We start from the raw sequence: 19,702 nt of genomic DNA, 5'->3' as shown, positions 1-19,702 counted from the left end.
TATTATCAGTCTAATGGTGCTATCAGACCAATAACACTCTGTGAAATGCCACCTTATTGTGGTGTTATTATTTGTGTTATCCCAGAGATCCCAGGGACTATGATGTCAGGGGTTTTTGCCCTGGTAAGGTCTCCCGAGGAAAATTGGCCCTGAAAGGCAGACAATGAACTATCCACATGATCCCTATGCAAGACTAAGGAATCAAGGGACCAGTTTACCTTGTCTGAGACAGGGGTACCAGGGGTGCGCCCTGGAGCCACCCTGTGGCTCAACACGCACAGGAGGCTTTTGCGGTTGAGGCCCAACTGCTGGGGCTGACTCTTGGGAAATGAAACATCATCTCTCTTGTGGGGAAGATACCTGAGCTAGTGTGCCAAGTTGAGAAATACTGGCTAGACATAGCCTCACCTGGTGACTCGATGGAGGCTAAATGACATTGAGTCCAAATGGCCGATGTTTGGCACCTTAATTGTTGAGGAGGTATGGGTGCAAGGTGGTTAGAGCATTTGTAGTGGTAATCCCAGGACCCAATGATGGACACAGAAGGGAGCTTTTAAGATGAGAAAAGGGTCCTCTCAGGTTTGGTTAGCTTGTGGGACTCCAGGGGCAGCTGACTAGTTCTGGGAGGCAGCACAAGGCTGTCCTTAGGATAGTCTGTTCAGGATCCCAGGTCAGCTGAGAGACCTGGGAATGCATTGGTATTGCCCTGGATGACCCTACAGGAGGTGTCCGATGGGAGGGAAGTCTGGACTTCTCTGATTAGATTTCTCCTCCTTTGACCTGGCCCGTGACATGTGGTAGAAAATGGAAGGATGGATCTTGGGCTAAAGGAATTCACTGGCTTCAGGGAGTGCTCTTTATGTATAATTAACACCAGATTGTCCAGACTGATATCCATGGAAACTAGGGAATTTAAGTCAGTAGAAAATATAAAGGTGCAAACTCATCTGGGAGACACTTTTTGACATCTTTACACTTCAGATTTGATTGGCTAAAATGCACAAAAAGGCATCAGCAAGAGAGACACCAGTCAAGCCGCTATGAACCAAAGTACAGAACTGGAAGACAAAATCTGCCATTCTGCTTTAACTTGGTGGATGAGAAAGAGAAAAGGAGCTTCTTCTCTCCCTTGGGTTCCATAATAAAAACTTGCTAGAGAGTAATCTTTAAATGAGTGCCTTGCCCACTCAGCTGAAGCTCACTCTTGTGTCCTACCAGTCAGGTAATTCAGTACTGTTATTGCTCATTCTGCGGTATAAGAGAAAGGATTTGGTAAAAACAAGGGGAGAACAGTTTACCGGGCAAGAGGGCCTCTAACACATTTTTCATTCTAGATTTTTGGATCATGAATAGGTAAGTGCATTCTAAATGCAATGTCCACTGGCCTGTCAATAGTAGCTTGGGCTGATTAGCTGCTACACTTATTCTAAGTCAAACCCTGGAGTGAATCAGATCCTTTTGAGGCATTCATGGCTAGAATCATTAATTCAATTCAATTCAATTCAATTTTATTTATATAGCGCCAAATCACAACAAATGTCGCCTCAAGGCGCTTCATAGATACAGAGAAAAGCCCAACAATCATATGACCCCCTATGAGCAAGCACTTTGGCGACAGTGGGAAGGAAAAACTCCCTTTTAACAGGAAGAAACCTCCGGCAGAACCAGGCTCAGGGAGGGGCGGCCATCTGCTGCGACCGGTTGGGGTGAGAGAAGGAAGACAGGATAAAGACATGCTGTGGAAGAGAGACAGAGATTAATAACAGATACGATTCAATACAGAGAGGTCTGTTAATACATAGTGAGTGAGAAAGGTGACTGGAAAGGAAAAACTCAATGCATCATGGGAATCCCCCGGCAGCCTACATCTATTGCAGCATAACTAAGGGAGGATTCAGGGTCACCTGGTCCAGCCCTAACTATATGCTTTAGCAAAAAGGAAGGTTTTAAGCCTAATCTTAGATATTAATGGGCTTGCACCATAGGCAGACTCTGATGCAGGAATTGGACAGAACTTACAGTAAAAATAAATAAATAAACTCCAGCAATGCAAATCTCACAGAAATCAATCAAAAGCAGAAGACAAAACCTGGGAGGACAACATACATCAAGGAATCACTGACAAAAATACAGTCCTGTTAAAATTAAACCCCATTATAAAGAAGCTTGCAAAACCATCTTCAGCACTACTGTCACTACTGTTAGCAGCAATAATGTTAAGAAATTATTTTCTGCATGATTTTATGAGTCTCTCACATTGTTGTTGAGGACCTTTGACCTAGTCTTCTTTACAACATTGTTTTAGTTTATTGAGGTTTTGGGCATTGTTTCATGCACAGAACAATTCCAGCATTGCACAATCCAAATTCAATCAGAGCAAAAGTCTAATCAGAATAACAGTAAAAGAAATGTGCTTGTGCAGGGTAAATAATATTGGTGTTTACTGTGATCACATATTATGGACAAAGTTCTCCCTCTATTAGAGGGAATAATAAATAATATCCAGTTATGTGTCAGATTTATTTTCAAAGAAAGGAATCAAAAGCAATTAAAAGCACAATATTTTTAAACATTGTTTTCTTTGCCAGTGGGAAAATTTTTAAGAAAGTGAATTAAGTACTGAGAAATATTTAAAAGTACTTATAACATTAATTTTATGCTTTCAGAAGTACTTTCACAGTTACCACTGTAGAGACAACAGAATGGCAAAAAGGGAAACCACATAACAGAAACAAAATAAATGACTAAATTGAATTTAAATGTTAAAAACATTTTGACACACATGAAAAATAAAGAATTAAATTAAACTATTACTAATTCAATAAAAGTTGCATTTTTCCTAAGGCCATTTGGATTTGTTTCATGCACTGTGTTTTGAGATCTGTTCCCTTGCTGTCAAATGACTGTTTTGTTTGTAACATGACCTGTTTGGACATTGCTCACATAGTTTGTCTGGTGTTGTTATTCAGCAGGGTGGATGTGGTATTCCCCAAGAACCTCACTAAAGACACACGGACCTCACTGGCTCCTCTGCCCAGCAAAACAATGCCAGCATGTAACAGTCACATAGTTTAAATTATGTGGTCGCATACCGTGCAGATGGCTATAGTAACATAGGGGAGAATGACAAAGCAAAATGCAGTTTGGTAAGCGTGTTGGGAATAAAGATCTGATATTACAAGTGTCTTCTTTTTCCTTTTTTAAATTGCTTAAACGATGCTTAATCAATGCAAATTTTTCACCCTGCACAATTTCACAGCAATTGCGAGATTCTTATGTACATTTAAAAACCCATTTAAGAGGAGAAGAACCACATGCACAAATGATTACAGACAGATTTTAAAGAAAATGTATAAGAAATTTAAAAAAAAGCCCAATACATGGGGGTATTTAACTTCTTAATGGGTCTCATTCATACAATAGTAGAAGTAGAACTATGGGTATAGTGTCTGAACCCCAAAATAGCACTAAGTGATAATAAAGTTCACATAGGAGAAAGAAGCAAATGACCACCGTCTGGCCTGCCACAAAAATGTTAAATCTTCAAGTAAGAGAACTGGCAAGATATGTAAAACCACCAAGACTATCTCCCCCTTACCCCAAGAGGCACTTTCCTTTGTCTCTTTGCTTTTCTCTCCACATTGCTTGCATATAGCTCATCACTGTTTATCCCCTATCTCTAATTCAGTGTCTGTCACATCTATTCCAATCTTGTCTGGCTGCACATGGCTTCTTTGGAAGGGGCTTTGTTTTGTCGATGTGCCATAGTTTTGAAAGCTCAGCACACAATGAACTGGACAAATGGCAGATTAATGTTTGAGTAAATTAACAATGTTGCCATTAAAGTAACTATTGTCCTCTAATTTAATGAGACAGTGGAGAGATGGGTGAACAAGAGATGACAAGACCGAAAGCTCAGACACAGCGCAAGGGAGAAGGAGTGAGGGAAAGTGATAGTGAGAGAGGATCAATTAGGGCAGTATTTTTGGCACGCTGAAAGAAGCTAGGGCAGTAGGGAAAGCCTTTTCCATTACATCAACATTTGGACACACATCAGATGACCCTGTCCATAAATCAATCAAAGCCAAAGAATTGTTTTTTATTGCCTGAAGAATTTGTGTCAGCTTACAATATCTCATTACTTTGAAATCCTCCAGTCTGAGTGGCATTAGACTGGTGTACCAGCCCTAAATAAAACTGCCTGCCTTTTAATGTAAATTAGAAAAATTAGCTCAGCTCTGAATGAGCTCATTTGCAGATCACAAAGACTCCACAGTCCAAAGTAATAATGACAACACCCCATTAAAAGTCATTCACTTTTAAATACTGGATATTTCTGGAAACTGGAGCGTCAGGAATACAGTGAATGACATCTCACACCCTCCAAGTGATCATTTTGTTGGGTGAGCTAGTCTCCACCATCCACACACATTTTAAATCTGAAATGCATCAGCCCATTTCAACAAAAAAGCCATTTCTGTGTGAAAGAATATTACACTGTTAGGGTGCACACCCACTTCTGATTTAACATTTGTCATGTGTTGGCAAAACAAAGCTGAAACAAATGTATGTTGTTTGCTCTTTACTCTTGATAGCCATGACTATTCAAGTTATCATAACCACAAATTTGGCATTTTCCTACTGATTGGTAGCCCAAAATCAATATGGGAGAAACCAAAAAGAAGGATAGACAAAAATGGAAAATAGTTGGCATGTGCCCAATAGACTCATGAGATAGTTTATAAACTATCTTTTTTTTTTTTTTTTTTAGATTTCTGTCATTGTGATTTAGTGTGTTGTGATTTAGATCTGTGTATGTTACCTTTGTGAACCAGTAGCAAGCTGTGAGCAGTCACTGCATGGTTGGACACACTTGCTAAGGCTTGCACTATGCTGTTGAGTCATGCAATACTGTGACAGATGAGTCATATTTATTAATTCAAGAGGTATATCTCACAAATGATGATCATCTTCTAAATTATTATTATTATTTATTTTTTAAATATATAACAATGTCATAACAAAACGTAATTTGGAAATAAGAAATATTGCACTGTTCATTCTGTTACATTAAAACATGTAACTATGAACTGAAAGTAATATTTACTGTTTCTTAAAGAGCATGAGACTAGCTACTGAGCCTTGTGCCCACACAGTTAGGCTAGCACCTTTAAATCTCAAAATTCGGAACCTTTCAGACCGGTAAGTGATCTGAACAATTCCTCCAAAGCTCACCAAGTAAATACTGCATAGAAAACAAGCAATGAGGCCTGTATTTAATGAGTGACCAGTGCCTCCAGCACTATAAAAAGGCTTCAATAAGTACTTTTTTCCAAAGACAAAATTGCTATATGAACAAGTTCATATAGAGACTACAGAAGCCTACTGAAAAAGAGGACACTGTTATCAAAACGGAGCTTTGAGTAGAGCTTTGCACAACAAACCTTTGAGAGAAAAGTTACTTGAGGCATTTCATCACTGTTAGGGAGGATGCAGCCTAATAAGAACTCACCTTTGCAAAAGCTATCACAGTAGCCAGACAGTCACAGACAATAAAGAAGAAACAGACTGGTTTGAGAGGTGACACGAGTGCTAGCCAGGCAACGATGGATGTGGTGCACTTCAAGAGTGGGAAACCGCATAAAAACAATGCCAAGGAGCTGACATGGAGCTATCCAAACACCAAGAAAACAGTGCAGAGCAGATGGGAACATAAAGCATGTCCTAAATGTGGGAAATCACCCTGCCACCCAGCATGGCAGTGCCCTGCTAAGAATGCAGAATGCAACAACTGTGGTAAACAAGGACATTATGGGAAAGTATGTAGTTTCACCACGAAAATTAAAAAAGTTGAAGAGAACTTGGGTGAACTGTTGTTAGGAAAATCACAAGGTACCATGGGTGGCAGATATTAATATATAGGACAGTAAAGTGGCCTTCAAAATACATACTGGGGTCTGTGTTACAGCTGTTCCTAAGCAAGTGTTAGCAAGCACGAGTCAAATACAGATAGCTGGACCTAGAAAAACCCAGAAATTGTCCTGGTGGAGCAAAATTAACTGTAGTCAGCTGTAATCTTTATATTGAGGGGCCTACAGCTGAAATTGCTGAGTAGAAAGTGTGAATCAGATTGATAGCTACAGTTGAGAGCACAGACCAAGAGATAGGCCTGGGAAGACGTTCCGAAGCTTAGGCCATTAAGCTTAACCCTCTCAAGGCAGGCGTTGCAGATTTGCAACAGTTAAAAGCTAACAACCTGATTACCCCACATACATATGGGGTTTGAGAGGGTTAAAACCAGATCTATGTTGGAACACAATGACAGCTCCTGCTAACACTCATGGACAAAGTGAAAAAGCCACTGGTGAGCATAGAAAACCTGTGATTATTAGCTGCATAGAGGAACCAGCTGCATAGAGACTGTGAATAAATGTTAGATAGAAAGCACTTAGGTGCCCCAGAACACTTCCAGAGCAGAACAGTGCGTCAGGTTACGCCTGGTCTAGAAGGTGTTGTCTGCCATGTGGACATTATCCTATTGTGACCAATGGAGCTTTGTGAACCTCATCTTATGGTCTGTGTGTGGTGATGATACAAAAGATAGAGAGCTATGGCCACCATATTTCTACTGATGAAATATACTAAAATATATGTCAAGTCTGTGCTGGATAATCTTCTAATAAGTGATAGATACCAGTTGTGTGTGAAACTTGTTTGTTTACAAATCGTAAAATTCTAAGTTGAGGCTTTGGCCAGACAGGAACCAGTTGGAGGGATTGGTACAAGACTACTGGACTAAGAGGGCAGCTCTAGGTGTGCATGAAAACCTTTTTACTATGGCCTTCTCAACAATCTTTGGTAAAAATGCAGAGAATGTGATGGTCAGACAGTGTGTTGTCGCAAACTAAGCAGTAAGATAGGTGAGTTAGTTCTCAAATACAGCACATGCATCAAAGAAAGGGCAAATGTAAAAGAACCTCTAACACCGATCAAATTTCTAGACAGTTCATGGCAAAAACTAGCTGGGATCTATTCACTCTAAGGGAAAATACATTTTTTATTTTACTATTTCTTCGACATTCAGATCAGCCCACCATGATTCAGAGATGTAGTCCTTTACTTGACATTGATATTTCCTTAACACAGCATCCGTAAGATACTTCCAAACGACAAAATATCACAGTCCTCAGGACATGAAATGAAAGAGTTTGCAGTTAACTATAGCTTTGAAAATGTAATCAGCAGCCCTAAATACCCTCAAAGTAACACTGAGGCAGTGCATGCTATTCAAACTGTTCAAATCTGCTTAAAAAACTCAGAGACCGCATTGTTGGCCTACAGAGAAGTACCTCTGAGAAATGCCTAGAGCTCTAACCAGCTACTCATGAGCAGTTGCCTGAACACCACATTGGCTATACTTCCAGGGAGGGTGCAGCCAGCTCTGCCAAACCTGCAATCATTGCAGCACAAGGAAAGGGCACAAAGATGAATGCATGCCAAGTCTTTCAATAGGAGGGACAGAACAAGGGACCTTGCAAAGTTATGACCAAAGGCCATCTTTGGAACTCTGATGTAAAAGCACAAGGCACAGTGATGATCCATACACAATAGCTCACTTTTCAAAAAGGGACACTGAGGAGAAATCCTTACCCTCAGGCTCTTGTACCACTGTTAGCACCAGAGCCTCAGGGTGAGAATTAGCAGGAACACCAACCAAAACTGGAGTCTTCTGCAAAGTTAGGGTCTGGGACTCTGAGCAAAAACCTCAGAGCACACCTGACATCAAGAGAACAAGGTCACACAGAAAAACAGCAAAGCTGCAGGGACTTACACTATCAAAGCCTAACTGTATATTGTGATAAGGTGATTTTTTTTAGTGGGAAAAAGAGGAGCTAAAAGCATGCCTTGAGAATATTCTGTGTGTTATTGTAATTGAGTCATAGGTCACCACAATTTTAAAATAAGGCATATGAGCTCTAATATAATCAATTTGACATTTAACCTTTCTGAATGATGTCATCAAAAATCAATAGAGTATTTACTTTCTGTGAAAGAGCCTAACACAATGCAAAAGACATTCTTTATTGATACGTACAGAGAGAAACCATGGTTGATGTTTAACCTGTATTTTTTCATGAGACAGCAGGCAGTTTAGGTGTTTTTAAATGTTTTGTTTAATGGCGAGCGGTGGTTATGTCTGTGCAGGTGCTGCTGGCACTCCATCAGAGAAGAAACAAGATAAAAGAAAAGCTGAAATACAGTGGTTGGTTCAGGAATTCAGGCTGGCAAAAGAATGGACAGAATGACAAAGGAATTTAGAAAATCTGTCTAACAGGTTAGGTGTCTGGAGACACTGCCATAAATAGTCTGGAGCAATTAGAAACAGCTGAGCATGTCATGGTGCTGGGTCGTTGACCCAGCGTTTTGTGTTTTATGATTATTTTCCTCTGTTCTAGTTATTCTGATTTTGGTATTCTGTATCCTCCCCTTCTGCCCAGTTCGTGTTCTGGATTTCCTGTTTTATTTTGAAGGTCTGTGTGTATGGGCTCAAAATGTGGTCATAAATATTTTGTACTTGTAAATCGGTTTTGTACTTGTAAATCAGGATTTGTATGTGTAAAAAAAATTTGTGTGTGTGTAAAAAAGATGTGTATGTGTAAAAAAAATTTGTGTGTGTGTAAAAAAGATTTGTATGTGTAAAAAAAATTTGTGTGTGCGTAAAAAAGATTTGTATGTGTAAAAAAGATTTGTGCGTGTGTAAAAAAGATTTGTGTGTGTAAAAAAAATTTGTGTGTGCGTAAAAAAGATTTGTATGTGTAAAAAAGATTTGTGCGTGTGTAAAAAAGATTTGTGTGTGGACTTAGCCAAAAAAAACCCTGCAAGTTACAAGTACGAATTTTGACCCTATTTTTCTTCCTTTCATCTGATTGGTCAATGTCATGTCAATCACAAATGTAACAATCCAACCAGAGAACAGATGGGTTTGGCAGTCGGAGGGGTGCTTTTTTGAACTGCAGGTCCTTGAAGGGTAATACAGGTTGAAGCTGGAGGATCTCTATATAAATATCCGATAGCAGCTAGGTCCCCTAACTTTCAGTTGCTGTTGAAAGGATAAAGTTGTGGTATATCAGTGGTTAGAAATACCATTATTACTTTAGGATTAGTTTAACACAAAGTCAGGGCTGACCCGGGACCATTGCTGTGAGTCACAGTGCGCAGCATAAAAGTCCTTTCACATCGGACGCAGGATGTGCTGCTAATGCTAACTGCTAACTAAAAGCAAAGGATCCAGAATTTGTTGCTGGCTGCTGAGCTCTGTGGGTTTTTGCAGCAGCTCTACCTGTACTAGATGCACCTGCTCCTTGTCTTTTCTATCTCTGACTTTATGTCCTCTACAAGAGTTTCTGGTTTTTTTGCTAGTTCTTCAAATGTTCAATAAAAACATCTATGCTAATTCATAACGAAGAAAGCTTTGTAATGAAGACTGTCATTTCCAAAACACTGCCCGCCCCCACCCCGCGGTCCGCAGCGCTGTTGAAAAGGCTGTGGAAGTCCCTATATTAAACATGTAGACCTGTGACACAAAAATCACCAAACTCGGATGACCACAGACTGTTTTCCTTCGTGGTGATGAAGGAAAAACGCTGGGTTGGCATGTAAAAGGGCATTTATTCCCTTCAAAGACCTGCAGTTAAAAAAAAGCGCCCCTCCGACTGCCAAACCCATCTGTTCTCTGATTGGATTGTTACATTTGTGATTGACATGACATTGACCAATCAGATGAAAGGAAGAAAAATAGGGTCAAAATTCGTACTTGTAACTTGCAGCGTTTTTTTTGGCTAAGTCCACACACAAATCTTTTTTACTCACGCACAAATCTTTTTTACACATACAAATCTTTTTTACTCACGCACAAATCTTTTTTACACATACAAATCTTTTTTACGCACGCACAAATCTTTTTTACACATACAAATTTTTTTTACGCACGCACAAATTTTTTTTACACATACAAATCTTTTTTACGCACACACAAATTTTTTTTACACATACAAATCTTTTTTACGCACACACAAATTTTTTTTACACATACAAATCTTTTTTACACACACACAAATTTTTTTTACACATACAAATCCTGATTTACAAGTACAAAACCGATTTACAAGTACAAAATATTTATGACCACATTTTGAGCCCATATGTGTGTGTTGTCATTGTGTTCAATTTGTATCCTCCAGTCGTCTTTGTGTATTAGGATCAGCTGTTCTTCCCTCCTGTGTGTGATTACCTGATTACCTTGTGTGTGTGTATATATAGTGGGTGTCGGTCTGTGCTTGTTGTTGGCTCGTCTGTGTTCCATGGTGTTTATTTTCCTCTCTCTGCGTCTCTCTGTCCCGCACCCCGTTTCGTATGTTCTCAGGTTTGTTATTTAGTTCTCCCAGTTTAGGTTTCTTTAGTCATTTGTCATTTCTCATTGCCTGTTTTGCCACTCAGCCACTTGTAAATAAATGTCACTCGTATCATCAGTCACTGCCTGCATTTTGGGTCCTTTTTCCTCCCACACCACACGGCTCGCCCCGCCAGCCGTGACAGTACGAGCCGACCAAACATGGACCCAGTAGCATCTACACCTTCCGAGGAGCTTCGGGAGGAATTAATTGACTCAGTTTCGAGGTGGTTTACTCTGTGGCTTGAGCATGAGGGGAAGGAATTTCACCATGCCTTGGAAGCCCGGCTACAGCGGCTAATTTCTGACCTTCCTTGGTTGCTCAGTTCACTTCACCCACTCGCACAGGATTTCATTCTGAATGAACTTCACCTTCACCCTCCAGCCGCTACCGCTTCCCAATCCAGCCCGGCAGTGAATGTTTTGCATTCACGGCCCGACCCGCCGCATGTGGAATTACCCGGCCGGTCAGCGCTATCTCCGAGAAGGAAGCGACGTTCACACCGCCAACGCCTATCGCCACAGCCGGGCCCCGAGACTTCTGAGTTGCCGGCTGTGGTGAGTGAAAAAGACAATAATCATGAGCCTTCCAATTTAGGGACTGTTTATTCTGGGGCTGTGTTTATTGCGTTAGCTGCCCAGCCTGAAGCTCGCTTAGCTGCCCAGCAGCCACAAGCTCGCTTAGCTGCCCAGCAGCCACAAGCTCGCTTAGCTGCCCAGCAGCATTCAGCTCTGTCTCCAGTGTACCCGCTACCCGTAGCTCAGTTGCCAAATCCACCACCATCATCATCTCAACCATTACTTCAGTCGCCCTCAGTTCAATCTCCTGTTCAGTTGCCACCAGCTGTGTCTCCAGTGTCCCCGCTAGCCCAGACATCTATGCAGTCTGTCTTCACCGACTCCCTCTGCACGGGAGGCTGTGTCTGTGCCTCCCATTTTGGACTCTTTTTGTAGTACTTATTTTAGGCAGAGAGACAAACACCTTGATAATGTAAACATTCCACAAGAGCTGGCCAGTTCCGAGACTGTGATGCACTCCAGGGCCTCCCCAGAGTCTGAGTTTCAACCCGCAGTCGACTCTGGACCCCTGGAGGCTAAGAAGTCAGCCGAGGACTGCACCCTACTGTTGCTGCCTGAGCCAAACTCACGTGTTGCTCAGCTCCAGTCAGCGTCAACCCTGCCAGAGGCCCGCGCGCCTGCTGGTTCTGTTTTGTCCCTGCCAGAGGCCCGCGCGCCTGCTGGTTCTGTTTTGTCCCTGCCAGAGGCCCGCGAACCTGCTGGTTCTGCCCTGTGTGTGCCAGAGGGCCCCCGTGTCTGCTGGTTCGGTTTTGTGTGTGCCAGGGGCCCCGGTGCCCGCTGTTTCTGTGACTGTTTTCGCTGGTGGGTCAGAGGAGCCCGTCCAGCCTCATGCCTCGTCAGCTGCGGGGCCCGAGGAGACCGTCCAGCCTCGTGCCTCGTCAGCTGGGGGGCCCGTCCAGCTACCAGCAGCTTCATCCACGCCTGCAGCAGCAGTTTCTTCCGCCTCGCCTGGTCCAGCGGCAGCCTCTTCCGCCTCGCCTGGTCCAGCGGCAGCCTCTTCCGCCTCGCCTGGTCCTGCGGCAGCCTCTTCCGCCTCGCCTGGTCCAGCGGCAGCCTCTGCTTCAGCTTCGCCTGGTCCGGCCTCTGCTTCAGCTTCGCCTGGTTCAATTCAATTCAATTCAATTTTATTTATATAGCACCAAATCACAACAAAAGTCGCCTCAAGGTGCTTCATAGATACAGAGAAAAACCCAACAATCATATGACCCCCTATGAGCAAGCACTTTGGCAACAGTGGGAAGGAAAAACTCCCTTTTAACAGGAAGAAACCTCCGGCAGAACCAGGCTCAGGGAGGGGCGGCCATCTGCTGCGACCGGTTGGGGTGAGAGAAGGAAGACAGGATAAAAGACATGCTGTGGAAGAGAGACAGAGGTTAATAACAGATATGATTCAATACAGAGAGGTCTGTTAATACATAGTGAGTGAGAAAGGTGACTGGAAAGGAAAAACTCAATGCATCATGGGAATCCCCCGGCAGCCTACGTCTATTGCAGCATAACTAAGGGAGGATTCAGGGTCACCTGGTCCAGCCCTAACTATATGCTTTAGCAAAAAGGAAAGTTTTAAGCCTAATCTTAAAAGTAGAGATAGTGTCTGTCTCCCGAATCCAGGCCCTGCGGTTGTTGCACCGCCGACCAAGGTTTGTCCAACCGGAGCCACCAGCCTGACGTCATCACCGTCGTGGGCGACCTCCGGACTGGCTTCGTCTGCGTCGCCGCCGTTGCCGTCCGCACGGTCGGCCCCCAGAACTGTTTCCACGTCGTTGCCGTCCGCATGGTCGGCCTCCGGACTTCTGTCACAGCCGCCACCGCCTTCCGTGTGGCTGGCCTCCAGATTTCCTTCGCCTGTATCGCTGCTACTGCCTTCCACATGGTCTGCCTCCGGGGATGAACTGTTCTAGTCTCCTGAGTTGTCAGCCTCTGGGCCGGCCTCCTGAACTATGTTTTGGGACCCTGTTCATGGACTCCAGTATGTGTGTTTGTGTTTTGGTCATTTGTTTGGATCACTGGAGCTTCTTTTTGTTTGGTTTTGTCAAGTGACTCAGAGAGTAATAGTATAGATATTATACCAAGTTATTCATTAAAAACAGGAAGGAGCAAAAATAGTGTTTTTTACATAATTAAAAACACATCTGAATTAGGCTTTTACATGTTGACTATCTAAAACGGTAATAAATGTATAGTTTTTAGTTGTTTTACAGTCTGTTTGATTATAATTCATGATTTATTATCTACTGTCGAGCTCATTAAAGTCTCACCCCACTCTGTATACAGAAGATAACATTTTGATTAGCCCACTTACTTACATAAACAAACACAACATAGACGTTTGAAGGTAGTACATGGTGACGAAAGCTGAAAGCCCAACAAGTAAATTTAGACATTATAAAGAATGATTTTCTACCCGGACAAATAAAGTCTGGCTGAACACATGCGACTTTTACTATCTGACTTTTTGGTATCAATGAGTTTTCACATAAATAATGTTAGATTATCCAGTACATTGGTTGTTTTCTGAAATGACATTTTCTGGAATGTGGCTCCAACTTTTTGTAGAACATTTTAGTCTGCAATGAAACATTAGGGCCCTAGAAGCCTTGGTAAAGATCAAGTATAAAGCCAATACCATTAGGGGTCTTATCAGGGCCTTGATTAAGACAAGTGGAGTTGCCTGCGAAAAAAGTGTCCTCAGACGTAATTCAGACGTAAGCTGTGCTCTTATCACAGAAAAACAACACTGCTGAGAATGTCTAAGCAAAGATACCAGTGTTACAAAGTAAACTGCTTGGGCCCTTAATATTGGTGTTTGTTAGTGGAAGCAGGACTTCTACAGATAAACATTATTGTTGTCCTTACAGATTCTTACTTAACTCTATGTTTTTAATCAGCTCTCCAAAAAAACTTGGTTCATGAATTCTTTTACCCGACAGGAGAGTGGGACTTTATTGTAGCTTTAGAGGCTGAATTATATATAAATCCACCAGCCTCTTTAATAAGCACATGTTGTTAGTACCTGGTTGGAACCCCGTCTGCCTTCAGAATTGTCTTAATTCTTTGTGGTACAGATTCAACAAGGTTTCGGAAATCTTCCTCAGAGATTTTGGTCCATATTGACATGATCACATCCGTGATGTAAATCTCCCTTTCCACTACATCCCAAAGGTGCTCTGTTAGATTGGGATCTGGTGACCATGGAGGCTGTTTAAATACAGAAAACCATTCTCATGTTCAAATAAGCAGTTTAAGATGATTTAATAAGATGAACTTTGCTACATGTTCCGCTATCCTGCTGAAAGCAACTATCAGAAGATGGGCACATTGACAGATGTGCCAACCACTGCGGTCTTCTGCTGCTGTAGACCATCTGCTTCAAGGTTCGACAACAACTGTGCCATGTTCAAAGTAAATCACCTTTCTTCCTCATTCTTGGTTTCAACTTCAGCAGATCATCGTGGCCATGTCTACATGCCTAAATCTACTGAGCTGCTGCCATTTGATTGGCTGATTACATATTTGCCTTAATGAGCAGTTGTACCTAACAAAGTCAGTTTATATTAATGTGTATAGAACACAGATAATTGATTAGTTTATTGAAGACAAGACACCAGGGCACCATGACTCTTGATTACACCATGAACAAACCAATCTCTGGTTAAGTGCTGTTGGTAAAGCTACAGTATTAAATAATAATTAAATATAAATTAAATAATCACTTTTACTACACATTTCTACCTACAGAAAAATAATAAGAGCAAAATTGCTGAGATGCAGTTTTAACTGAATTTTGTTTAATCTTAGATGCTCAGGTTCTGCAAAATTACTACTGCAATTGTGTTGAATTTGTTCTTTGAATTTAAAAATGCTGTTTCTTAAAACCTCTGATCGTGACTGAGAACATTACAGAATGGAAGCATCTGCAGTGTTGACAATAAGTATGCATCCCTGGTTAAGTCAGTCCAGCTGTTGCTGAGGAGAAAGTAACAAAAATGTACCCACTAAAACAAAATAATATATGTAGTAGGAAGTGTGCCCTATCTGGGGAGGATGTGGAATTGCTGGTATTTGCCTATTGTTGTTTTGTTAAGCTGAAAATATAATCACAACATAGTGCTTGGTTTTTAAACTCTATGGTAATGGGAAAAAATGAACGTCATAAAAATGAGACAAATCGATTTAGTTGCAATAAATTATGATTTGAAACCCAGAAATGTGCCAGAGAATGGCATACATATTTAAATGAGTATGCTCTCTTGGTGACATACTGCAATCTCTGATGACGTTTGAATTTTAATAATCACAACTTATAATAACTTTTAAATCAGTGTTAGCTGAGTTTACAGGACTATATGCAGTCCTGTGAAACTAAGCAAACCCCATGATTCAGTAGCTTGACAAACCACCTTTAGCAGCAATAACTTGAAGAAATTGCTTCTGTTTGACCTTATCAGTCTCTCACTTTGTTGCAGAGAAATTTTCTTCCCTCCCTTATTTACAGCATTGATTCAGTTTATTAAGATCTGCAGGCATTCTTTTATGCACAACTCTTTATTTAAGGTCATTCCACAGCATTTCAATTGGGTTGACTACTACAGTTTGACTGGAGCACTGTAACTGTACGAGCTTAATTTGTTTTGTTTTTTTTTTTAGATATATGCCCAGATCAAATGGTTAAAAAACAGGCCTTTTTCATCAGACCTCGACTACCTTGAATGACTAGTAATATTGTTTTTCACCAAAAGCGGCACTGTGCATTAGGGCCAGACAACCTTGGCCTGGGGTGTTCAAAAAAACGTGTTCAGTTTTTCTCTAATTGAACTGTCATAAACTTTAGTCTGTCTCAATGTGACAGACTGGTGGCCGGTGTGCCTCCCCTCTCACTCTATGGCAGCTGGGATAGGCTCCAATTCAATTCAATTTTAATTATACAGCGCCAAATCACAACAGTAGTCGCCTCAAGGCACTTTATAGTGTAAGGTAGACCCTACAATAATACATACAGAGAAAAAACTCCAACAGCCCCCTATGAGCAAGCACTTTGGCGACAGTGGGAAGGAAAAATTCCCTTTAAACAGGAAGAAACCTCGAGCAGAACCAGGCTCAGGGAGGGGTGGCTGTGACCGGTTGGGCAGAGAAAAAGAAGACAGGATATGTGATGTGAGGTGATGTTTTGTCCTTCATGTGCATTCAAAGGACAAAAAATACACTCTTTCAAGGTTTGAAAAGTTCCAAAGTTTGGACCAAGGAGACAAATGATTTGAGTGAGAAACAGAGGAGGCCAACTTTGTCCACTGGGAACAACTATTATTGAACATAAGAGGTGGCCTCCAACACCAACTATCAGCCACTTGAAAGGCAGTCTTGAGATCACTTCCCAGGCATTTCAACCCCTACTCACACCTCGAACATGTGGCCCTTAATAACTCACACAATGGCACAGTGAGGCAATGGCTTACAAAGGATTCACACTTTGATTCCTGTGACTGCAATGACCAATGGCTTAATTCACACCTTGGCTCATGTGACCCCTCACGATTCACATGATGACTGGGGAGTAAATAACTCTCAGGATCACCTCCAAAGAGGACAAAATTATAATGGATGAATTACTTGGAACTCCCCATCAGTTTTTGGAGCTGAGGAAGCCTCTCAGATTAGAAGTGAAATGTCTTCAAACATCTTGAAACATATTCAAGCATTTGGGACTAACATGATCTGGATGACTAAGAACTTGCACAGACACAACCAGGAGACTGTGACTCATGTTACACAAGTTGAACCAGCCTTAAAATTTCTTTCACTCACTGTCTGGTTATGTTTAAGTATTCAAAGTTTTTTTGGTTTAGTTAAGGCACTAATAAATACAAGGTTACTGGTTACTTTAAACCTAAATGGTGAAAAATGATCCTATCAAGTGTGTGAAACTTTGACACTACGGGGGTCTTTTTCAAGCATGAGTCACACAGTACACCTTGTAGTTATCTATGAAACACAGAAAAATAGCTTTTTGACAGAAGCCATATTTGACACCCTGTGGATGAAAACAGGCTGAATAAGCTTAGATTATTAGATTCCTGAAAGTAGCCACCATTTGCTTTTTTGACAGCGCTGCAAGCCCTTGGCCTTCTCTCGATGAGCTTCATGATGTAGTCATCTGTCAGGGTGCCTTGTCAGGGTTCATTTGTGGAATTTCTTGCCTTATTAATGGGGTTGGAACCATCAGTTGTGTTGTGCAGAAGTCAGGTTAGTACAGTAAAGAGTAAAGAGGAACGGCAGTCTATCATTACTTCAAGAACTTTGAATGTGTCCCCAAGTGCAGTCACAAAAACCATCAAGCACTACAACAAAACTGGCTCACATGAGGAAAGGAAGACCAAGAGTCACCTCTGCTACTGGCGATAAATTCATCCAAGTCATCAGCCTCGGAAATCGCAAGTTAGCAGCACCTCAGATAAATGCCACACAGAGTTCCGGTAGCAGACACATCTCCACATCAACTGTTCAGAGAACACTAATAATACATGAATCAGGCCTTTATGGTCAAATAGCTGCAAAGAAACCACTACTAAGGAAAAGCAACAAGCAGAAGAGCTTTGTTGTTCCAAGAAACACAAGGAATGGACATTAGACCAGGGGGAAATCCGTGCTTTGGTCTGATGAGTCAAAATCTGAGATCTTTGGTTCCACCCACCGTGTCTTTGTGCGGTGCAGAAAAGGTGAATATTTATTTGTCCATACGTATATTCCATACGTGTTCATTCATAGTTTTTTTTTTTAAATTTATTTCGATTATGTAAACAATATACATTCATTTAGCAAATAAAAGAAGAAAAAAAGATACAAAATAAAGCTGATATATTTCAATATTGCTTCACCTGTAGTGATTCAGTTACATATCGAAGAGGAGTGGGAAGAAGTACACACTTATTTAATCCCACTCTTAAATTATCAGTCTATATTTAATCAGCTTCCTTACTGATATAATCTGCAGTAATAAGGACAAACATATTTCTAATATAATATAGACACCACATCATATCATTATGTTTTTGTGATCCTATAACTTTACCTCCACACCAATACCTCCAGTTTCAATGAGCATAAATAAAATTTCCTAAACAGAGACATTCACTGAATTTCAATATTTTCTCTTTCTTTATCACTCATGAAGATCATGTCGTTATAACTCTTTTTGAACTGCTTTTTGTTTGGACATTGCTTCAACTCCATACTCGAACGGCTCCATAGTTTTGATGCCTTCAGTGAGTTTATTTAAAGGGTTATGAAAATTTAAAAAAAAACAACATTAAATCAGAAGGTGTTTCCAAATGCTCGACTGGTATTGTATATTGTAGGGTAGTGTTTTGTACATTTGCATAGCAAGCAAAAGCTCCCCAGTTTGATCCTGGAAGGGGACTCAAATCCCTTTGTGGCTGCGTCAGGAAGGGCATCCGGCAAGAGAACCCAGCCAAATTAAACATGTGGAGCTACCTCTTGGCTCTTGGTGAATAATGGAGCAGCAAACAATCTAAACTTGATTTTCATTGTCATGGTGGCCTTCATTGTAAAATTCGAATTTTTTAGGGCCATTGAGAGAATATGTTTCTGCCCACTTGTCTTAAGAGGCAGTGACAAACACCATTGGCTTGGTGTAGTTCAATGAGGCAGAGGGCAAAGAAGAGACTTACTTGTAGAGGCTGTCAGGTTCCAGGCACTTGAAGACCACTGAATATAGCACAGAGTGGGGATGGTCTCCACTCCTCCTCCCAGCAACAACACAGGACGAACCCAAACCAGAAAACAGATCATCCATCAAGCTCAGGACCTCACCTAAAAAGAGAAAACATTGGAAAGAAAGGGAAAACAATGAAAGCATGAATTGAAATCTGAACCAAAGAAAGGTTCTTACAAAAAGGTCACTTTGGAAATGTTATTTGGCCTGTTTTACTATTAAATATTTTGAGGGGGGAAAAAATGAACAATTGTAAACGTATCTTTCAACATTGCATTTTATCTATTGTTCCATCTATTGTGAAACAATCCCACATGTTTTGGTTCCACCACATGTTTTAACATAAGAAAAACAACAGTGCAAAACACAAGCTTAGTCATGAATGGATTTCTACATTTAGGCATGGAGCTCTTGTAACTGTGCAATTTGAATGATGTTGTTTCACCTCTGCCTGCTCAAGCCGAGGCCATAACAAATGGGACTTTTTACTGTCAGGAACCCATTCACATTACATTACAGAACTGTAAAGAGAACAGGATTTCATACACATTTTGACTTACTATTACACTGACACCTCCCTGAACACAGTGGTGTCTCAAAAAACAGCTTACTTCACAAGCTGTGCAAGAAAAGCAATGCACAATTGTTCATTTAGACACAGGCATACACAACATCAGTTTCCAGTACTCATGGGGGTGATGGAAAAAAGGCGAGACCTGTCAAACTACTGTGGTTTAAAAGCTCTCAAATAGTTGGATTTTAAACTATTTCTACATGAGGTAAAGGGCAGCTTAATTTTAGCTTATGATACGTGTGCCAAATTATAAACACAGAGAGTCTGGCTGGTGGGGCACAAGGGGATGGTAAGAAAAGGTTGCAGGGAAGAGGAAAAAGAACTGCACGAATGAATGATTTGACCTTTTCACAGAAAGAGCTCTGTGTAT

General features: G+C 41.2%; 1 protein-coding gene across 2 annotated transcripts in view; it reads right to left on the bottom strand.

Annotated features, from left to right (window-relative positions):
* astn2 (astrotactin 2) overlaps window positions 1-19,702 on the bottom strand; it is a 291,315-nt gene that overhangs the window by 11,524 nt on the left and 260,089 nt on the right. For both annotated transcript variants that reach the window (XM_085168613.1, XM_085168612.1), the window contains exon 20: window positions 18,715-18,856. In XM_085168613.1, the coding sequence (XP_085024739.1) occupies window positions 18,715-18,856 (142 nt within the window). The remainder of the gene's footprint in view (window positions 1-18,714; window positions 18,857-19,702) is intronic.

Source organism: Neolamprologus multifasciatus, chromosome 7, assembly GCF_963576455.1.
Source record: "Neolamprologus multifasciatus chromosome 7, fNeoMul1.2, whole genome shotgun sequence".
Taxonomy (NCBI): Eukaryota; Metazoa; Chordata; class Actinopteri; order Cichliformes; family Cichlidae; genus Neolamprologus; species Neolamprologus multifasciatus.
The sequence above is the reverse complement of the archived record's forward strand: the minus strand, read 5'-3'. Positions and strand labels throughout refer to the sequence as shown.